Here is an 8378-nt window from a genome sequence, read left to right as displayed (position 1 = left end):
ATTTCTGCTGTGTCATACTGAAGAAATACAAACTTTTTAAAATTATGCCAAATTGCAAAACGCTCAGCTGTGTTTCTAATCAAACCTCTGTAACTTTGCTCTGCTTCACTTCAGCAGCATCAGGTAATATTCAGATGTTGATTCATGGTTTTCTTTCATTTTTGTTCTACTGCAGCTTGTTTTTAAGGTTATCTGTTATAAAAAGCCAGGCCAGGAAAATCTCCTTCATGTTTTTCTGTTTCATCCTCAGTTACTTTGACACAAGGCCTCTGCTGTGATGCTCACACCTCTGATGAAGTCTCACAAGTGTCAGTACTGATAAATGATCAGAATCATAATATTTCTGAATGTCTGAGTTAAAATTGGATCTAATTGAGTCGTGGATCGAATCGGGACCTTGTGAATCGGGATCAAATCAATTCTAGAAATCAGTGACGATACCCAGCCCGAGTCAGGAAGTTGTGAAACTGTGGGAGTGTCTGCCGCTGAGTCAGGGACATGATGGACCTGCTTGAAATGTTCATTGCTAACCCCACACAGTTTGTTCCAAGTACAAACTTACTAACCAGATAATGGAATATGCCTGACACCACTAACTGAATGTGATGGCGTTGTTTTGGTGCTGTGATTTGCAGCTGCAGTATCCGGTCTACTGGGATCTCATGGAGTTCTGCGATGGCTTCAGGAAGCTTCTGGATCATCTGCAACTGGATAAAGTAAGGCCGTACTTTGTGTTGACGGTGACTGATCTGTATGTAGACCAGAGTTGTGATTATGCTACAAACGGTTATTTTGACAGTCAACTAGTCACTGATTATTTTTGCGATGAATCGACTAATCAGAGCATCATCCATTGGACGTACAGCATCTGCTCTTATATAACTATCATTAGCTTACAGCTTTAAGTGTGTAAGGTCTGTGCTAACTAACAATAAAGACAAGATGATAGTTTATTAAACTTTAATGAAATTTGCAGATTGTCTCTCTGGAGGTTAATAAACTCGGCCGTCTGCTCCTTGCTATCTAAAATATAACAGGACACTGAAGTAAACTCTCGACCATCTCACACTTCAGTTTAATCAGTTTTCTGTTTGACGTTTATTCAGCTGTGTTTAAACTTTAATCTCAGCCAAACCGATTTATTCAGGAACAAATAAAACACTGAAAAAGCCAAACAATAACATTTTAAGTTATCTAAATGACTTCTATATCAAGTTTAATCTGAGTAGCTAAAGACTGCGCAGAGTCTGAAAACGATGTGCTGGGAGTTCACTGTTCCTGCCGGCTCTAAGGAGCCTTGAACCCCGGCTCGCTATCGAGCTGGTGGGTAACAGACGTCTCCGAAAACATCGGAGCGCTTTTGCAAACATGTGATGTCTCGATAAACCGGGCAGATATTTTAATTTTACACTGCTACATATTTAAGATATTGCAAAATATCTTGAACGTTTATTTCATGACCCGGAAAGAGTAATATTAAAACTAAGTAGCTGCCACCATTGTGGGAAACTGGAATTGGCTGGGCCGTGCTATGAATTGTGGGATAGGTTGGGCCACGAAGGACACACCCGAGCCATCCTTCAAATCTGAGGGAAAGGAGGACGCATTTGGATGAGTCTTTGAACTTGGATGGCCTTTGTCACGTCACTGTAACGCAGGGGTCCCCAATCCCAGTCCGCGAGGGCCGGTGTCCCTGCAGGTTTTGGATCTCACCCTGGGTCAGCACACCTGAATCACATGATTAGTTCATTGCCAGGCCTCTGGAGAACTTCAAGACATGTTGAGGAGCTAATTTAGCCATTTAAATCAGCTGTGGTGGATCAAGGACACATCTAAAACCTGCAGGGACATTGGCCCTCGTGGACTGGGATTGGAGACCCCTGCTGTAACGTAACGGCCTCCAAAAGATGCGGCCCTTAAATTTGGACACAGCTACAATACTGCTTCTTCTGCTTCTGGACACAGCTTCTTCTTCTTTGGCATTAGACGGCAGCTGGCATCCTTGTACATGCAGTGCTGCCATCTCCTGTTTCAGTCCGTTATTACACTCTTAAATCCTGCTACTTATTCCTGCGTCTTTCAGGATCTTACAAAGCTTCAATTCAGCAACTATTAAATTAGTCGTCGACGATTTTGATAGTCAACGTAATCGTGACTGGTCGACTAATCGTGGCAGCCCTAGTTGTGATCAAACAGTCCTCCCACCTCCTGCTGACAACTTTACCTCAACCGTGGTCAAGAAAGAGAGGGCTCTGACTGCACTGGGCTCTGTAATAATCATTGTTTTTAAACTGCACTGTCACCTTATCTCAGTAAGAGCTCATAAATGCCTACACACAAACAATATTATGGAAGGCTGTCAGGTTTTGAAATCTCTACATGCTGGTGTCAGTCAGGCTTCAGTCGGCTTTGATCCCGCTCAGTGGATTTGGCCAAAGCACTAGAACCGCAGCTTATGAGTGCAACCACCCTGACCGTGAGCTGAGAGCAGAAACGGAGGTCATGCAGAACTCTGCCAGGGTCTAAAACACAGGTTAGGCTAATGAGCAGTGTGCTTCAGGAACCACCACAGTGCCCCCTTGTGGGGAAAGCAGTTCCGGCACTCTGCAGATACTGTGATAGAAAGTGTGTGTAATGGAGTCCATTCACACCAGAGCAGAACTGCTGACAGTGGCAGGCGTGTGGATGTAATCATGACATGAATATGGATGCAGAGCTACATCTGAATGGCTGGAACTGCGACCTCGTGAAACCTGCTGTTGGACACCGCTGGCACTCGCCATCATGGCCACAGTATGAACAGATGTTTACCCAAAACTAGGACAGCTTTCACTCACTCCTGCTGGTTACCGTTCACATGTTGTTTTTAACTGAACGTGTATTAAGGTGCAGAGCTCATGGCCGGTTCGAGGTGTGCCTCGAGTGTGTGACGGTGTTGCTGTGACTCTTCAGGTACATCTGTTTGGAGCATCTCTGGGAGGATTCTTGGCTCAGAAGTTTGCTGAGTATACACACAAGTCTCCCCGAGTGCACTCGCTCATCCTCTGCAACTCATTCAGCGACACCTCCATCTTTAACCAGACATGGACTGCAAACAGGTGCTATGGATGGATGGATGGATGGATGGATGGATGGATGGATGGTGGATGGATCAAAGTGTTTGGTCAATTTCATGTGTGTTGTATTGTCCCTCAGTTTCTGGTTGATGCCAGCGTTCCTGCTGAAGAAGATTGTTCTGGGAAACTTTGCAAAAGGACCTGTGGACCCTAAAATGGCAGATGCAATTGATTTCATGGTAGACAGGGTAAGTGTGTGCATGTCTGTTACTTGTACAGTGTTGTTACCACAGAATACCTTACTGCTCGATCAGCTTTTCCAAGGCAGAGATATTTCACTTTGCTAAACACGGTGTTCTTTCAGGCTGAAGAACAGGACCATTTTATTAAGAAATTGGAAAATAGGTGCAACAATTATACAAATATATATACGGAAGCACCTTTATTTATCGACACAGCCTGAACTGCTGCCAACAGCTTTCCTTAAACCAGTGCAGTGACATCCTTGTGCTCCATCAGCCGTGTCTGAATAGAGCCAGAGGTGGGTGGGTGACTCTCCGACTGCCCGCTGTGAACACAGCAGTGTAACCTTGTGCACCTCTCTCCTGTCTCCCCTCCTGGTCCCGCAGCTGGAGAGTTTGAACCAAAGTGAGTTAGCATCGCGACTAACGCTCAACTGTCAGAACTCGTATGTGGAGCCACACAAGATAAAGGACGTTGCTGTGACCATCATAGATGTAAGTGTTAAAGCAGAGTTGTCATGAAGTATAGCAGAACCCATTCAGCTGCTCCTGTCACCTGATGTGGTGTTTCCTCTGGATGTTGAGGTGTTTGATCAGAGCGCTCTGTCACTGGAAGCCAAAGAGGAGATGTATAAGCTGTATCCTAACGCCAGAAGAGCGCACCTGAAAACGGGAGGAAACTTCCCGTACCTGTGCAGGAGCGCTGAGGTCAACCTCTACATACAGGTAGGCTGTTTCTTCCAGGTCTGTTTCCTGTGTAGCACTTCTCCACAAACACATTCTAGCCGAACTCGTCTTCTGCAGGCAGGATAGTCTGTTGCAGCTTTAGATGACAGAGGATGATTTTCATGTTGGATGAGCTGTGCTCGCTCACTGATCATGTCGTTGTGTGTCGTACGCTGTCAGCTGACGTTGTTTTAACTTGTCTACAGATTCATATGCGCCAGTTTCACGGGACAAGGTACGCTGCTATAAACCCTGCCATGGTGAGCGCTGAGGAGCTGGAGATGAGCAGTAACCAGGACTCTGAAGACTACCAGTGAGCTGGCATCCACAGCTCGGGTCTTTCTGAGCAGGTTTCACAGGACGCTGGCAGATTTTCTGTGGAGTTCAACAGCTAACCAGCACGTAACCTGAGATTATTTTTTATTGAACACATGAAGCAATATTTTGATTAAAGAAGACCTGGACACAAATGGGACTTTTGCACTGCGCTTTGCTTAAAAAACATCTAACACTCTGCCTTATGTGGAATGATTCTGTCACTTGTACTGCCTGGACTGTGTTCACGCCTGTTTGGGACGGAGGATAAAGTTAACACCACCAGCAGTAAACTGGTGTCATGTTAATAGCAAGATGAACAGAAGGATTCATGGTGTATATCTGAAAATGTTTGTATAACTCCTTAAGATAAAATGACGTTTTTGTCCAGTGTCTTTGTCACATGTGCAGCTGTTTGTTTGTTTGTCTCATGGACGTGAAAATACACTTTACATGGTTTCTGTACAATGTGAGCAGTTGGACTCTTAAGTGACACAAATGTTGTGGACAACTTCAGGCGTCACTAATGCACAAAGCTTTTCTAGCTCATCCCAAGCCATGAAAACGTTATCATGTGGACTCTGAAATCACCCGAGGATGACGCAGTGCTTCTCAGCCTGGGCACATGCCGAGTCAGGAATCCATCCCCGTGCAGGTCTGAACAGTCATCTGTGGTGAAGTCCAGCAGCATCTGATGTGGAGCAACCTGAGGCCTGCCCTCTGCCTAACAGTGCCTTATAGCATTTTTATAAACCAGACATACTTCTACACCAAAATCTGTGCAAACACTCATGGTGCTGTAAGTAGACCTGCAGGGAAAAGCACATTTAGTTGGTTTTTATCAGATCTGACAGGTGGCTGACCAGTTTCATGTCCCACTGGTCAGGGTTGAAGTTTATCCTGCCCCCCACCTCTACTTCGATCTTTTTTTCAAAGTAACTGCCTGAAAAATGTCATGAAGCGACGTGGCGGGATTTGCTTCTAAAAGGCCTGCGACACAGTAAGTGCTGGGAGTAGTGGTGCTACGGTCACTGTAGCAGGAGATGATTACACTTTGAAATAAGCACGTTTCAGTGACAATGGCAACTACAGCCACTTCAGGTGAGGCTGTGAAGTCAAAGTGTCAGCTGTCTAGATGCTGTAAATACAGTTGGGTCCAGAAATATTTAGACGTACATTTTTCTAATTTGGGTTCTGTACATGATGAATTTTAAATTGTGGAGCTAAAACATTTCTTTGTAACCCAATCGCTTCGTTTTAGGCGCTCAAAAGTAATCGGACAAATTATATGACAGAAAATTGAAATTTCTAATACTTGGTAGAAAACCCTTGAAGTTTTTGATTCATGGACATCAGCAGATGCTGGGTGTCCTCTTGTGCTCTGCCAGGCCTTTACTGCAGTTCCAGTTGCTCTTCTTTTGTGGGCCTTTCCTTTCAATAAGTGAAGATCAGGCAATCAACGCCTCAGAATTCTGTCACATTATCAATAAACACCAGTGTGCCAGTGCCACTCACTACCATGCATGCCCAAGCCATCACACTGCCTGAACTGTGTTTAAAGGGGCTGTGGCATGCTCTGGATCATGAGGTTTTCCACACCATCACTCGGGTAGATTGATCTTGTCTTCATCTGCCAAAGGATGTTTTTCCAGAGCTGGAAGTCTTGTCTTTATGGTACACTTGGATATTGTTATTCCTCCTGGAGTTTTGTTCACTTGGTTGTTGTGAAGGGGTTTCTCTTGACCATGGAAATGATCATCTACCACTGCTGTCTCCTGTGGATGTTCACCAGCACTCTGACTTTCTCTGTTATGTTGGTTTCAAGGAACACCAATTATGTTCCCTGGGCATGTTTACTCATTTAAAAGTGTCAGAAACACTGGCATTGATTATTTTACTATTTTCTTTTATAATTTTGATTTTTTTTCCGTTTTCCGTAGTGATGCAGATGACATGTGACATCACTTCTGTTCTGGGTCAATCTTACCCGCAACATAACAGATGGCTTGTTTCACCTGCATGGAGATCTACTTTGACCTCTTGTTGCCTGTTCACAGCAAAATTTGTCACATGAAAGCACCACACCTCAAATCAGCTCCAGCTCTTTTATGACATTGATGACAGAACATATCCTGAAAGAATACACTGAAAGCTGAGACTCAAAAACATGTCTGTTATATAACTATAATTATGTAACTATATTTGGAGTGTTTCAGTAAAGAGATTAACCCTCCCCCATGTCAGTGTCTAAACATATATAAGGACCTAACTACATAAACCATGGCATTTAAAAAGGAGTTGTACATTAGGTTTTGTTCTTGTTCTTCATTAATGGAATTGCACAGAACTGGTCAAGGACGGCCACACAGGTTTGCCAGCAAAGACCCGTCCGACATGTGTTCCTTGTCCCAGGTGAGGTGCACATCCAGACAGAAGAGGATGGAAATATGACTTTAAAATGTATTTTATTCATCCATTTCACAAAATGCATCATCAACCACACTCGGTTCTTTCTAAATATTAAACTGTAGAGTTACTTTTTATTCCGTTTTCAGAACATGGCAAATAAAACTTTTCTAAACTATTAACTTTGTCATACATGTCTGAAAAATCTGAACTCATCGTTCTAAAAAGCATCTGTGTGAACCTCAGCACTCTGCAAGCCACCACCTCAGAATAAAACAAACCAAACGTGGATTTAAATTTTTTAGAAAGCTCAGAGGAATAAAACGGATAAAAGAATTTGTGCAAATTCCACAGGAAGGGTTCATCCACAGCCACTGGACGTTAACATCAGAGCTGATATTTAGACCTGCCTGTGCACAGCTCCACACATGTGAATCAGAACAACACATTCCTGCAACATTTATTTTATGGCAAAAAGATTAGTGTCATCATACACACTGGGCAGAAATGCCGAGGGGTGCGTGGCAATGTTAGGTCTCAGTGTTAGTAGCAGAAGGTGCCAAAATCGCCCATGCCGTTGCGCTTGAACTGGTTTCCTTGAAAGGACACAAAGATTTGGTGGTCTTTCAGATCCTCAACAGCTTGGCTGGACATCTCCACGTTCCTGCTTAGCTGACGGCTAAACTGCCACTTCCTGCCTGTAGACGCAGCCGCATCACCGTCTGAGCTGTTCTTAGCAGACCCAGCCAAAAGAGGTAGCGAGGGGCTGCTGCTGGACGTGGTGCTGACAGGTGGTGTTGAAAATGAGGTGGAGATCAAGTGATGGTCTAAAGATCCTCCCTGCTTTTCCTCTTGTGTGTGTGCATCAGGGTGCTCTGCGAGGAAAGGGGCAGCTGATTATAGATTGTGCACTGGGCTATCAAAGCTGCCTCACATTACCACATTACCACCTTACCCACCTTCACTTCTTCCCACAGGGATGCTGGGCTCTTCCCCACTGTTGGGTTTCACCAGAATCACCCCATAGCCTTCATTGTTGTGGATCACATTGTTCTCCATGGTGATGGAAGGCATTGCATCCATCTGATCAGCAAAGTCCTACACGCACACGCACACGCTGGGCATCACACCTGCAGCCTGTTTGTTGCAATGCAGCAGTGCTAACCACTGCATCACTGCCACTCAAAGCACAAGCACTACTGTGTCCACAATGGGGGTAAAAGGCCTACTAACAATACAGCATCAGTGATAACAGCTTTACAAAGTCAGGACGATGGAGTTGGCAGAAATATGAATATTGGCAAGATGAATCTCATCTCACCTTGATGAGGATCCCATCCTTACAATGATGGATGCCGTTACCAACAAGACTGCAAACGCTGCCGGGGTAAATCTCCACACCTGCCCCCTGCACACAGACAAGGAGCAGCATAACCAGTCAGCTGATCAGAGAACCGTCACACACACAAGAACACTGGGACATAGGGTTGTTTTGTTTTTTTTACACAAAGCTTTACTGATCTTGTGTCAGGTCATTAGCTGGCAGGTCAGCATAGTTTCCAGTGTAACACATACTTCACACTAGGGCTGCCACAAACGATTATTTTGATAGTCGACTAGTCACCGATTATTT

At 44.5% G+C, this 8378-nt stretch overlaps 2 protein-coding genes across 2 annotated transcripts in view; one reads left to right on the top strand and one right to left on the bottom strand.

The window, feature by feature from the left end:
- spg21 (SPG21 abhydrolase domain containing, maspardin) overlaps positions 1-4741 on the top strand; it is a 10841-nt gene extending 6100 nt beyond the window's left edge. The window contains exons 4-9 of the mRNA XM_005754988.2: positions 636-716; positions 2953-3098; positions 3196-3304; positions 3686-3793; positions 3884-4024; positions 4231-4741. Coding sequence (XP_005755045.1) covers positions 636-716; positions 2953-3098; positions 3196-3304; positions 3686-3793; positions 3884-4024; positions 4231-4341 — 696 coding nt within the window. The 3' untranslated portion in view covers positions 4342-4741. The remainder of the gene's footprint in view (positions 1-635; positions 717-2952; positions 3099-3195; positions 3305-3685; positions 3794-3883; positions 4025-4230) is intronic.
- A 2046-nt stretch (positions 4742-6787) lies between these two features.
- Positions 6788-8153, bottom strand: LOC102204200 (SHC SH2 domain-binding protein 1 homolog B-like; the record flags this gene model as incomplete). The annotated part of the gene is made up of 3 exons (XM_005754990.1): positions 6788-7620; positions 7705-7843; positions 8067-8153. Coding segments are annotated over 3 exons (558 nt in total), but the record flags the coding sequence as incomplete, so codon positions are not given.
- Between the last annotated feature and the right edge of the window lie 225 nt (positions 8154-8378).

This window comes from Pundamilia nyererei, unplaced genomic scaffold (genome assembly GCF_000239375.1).
Source record: "Pundamilia nyererei isolate P.nyererei 1_Seehausen unplaced genomic scaffold, PunNye1.0 scaffold00803, whole genome shotgun sequence".
Lineage (NCBI taxonomy): Eukaryota > Metazoa > Chordata > Actinopteri > Cichliformes > Cichlidae > Pundamilia > Pundamilia nyererei.
Note: the sequence above shows the minus strand (reverse complement) of the source record. Positions and strands in the feature narration are given on the sequence as shown.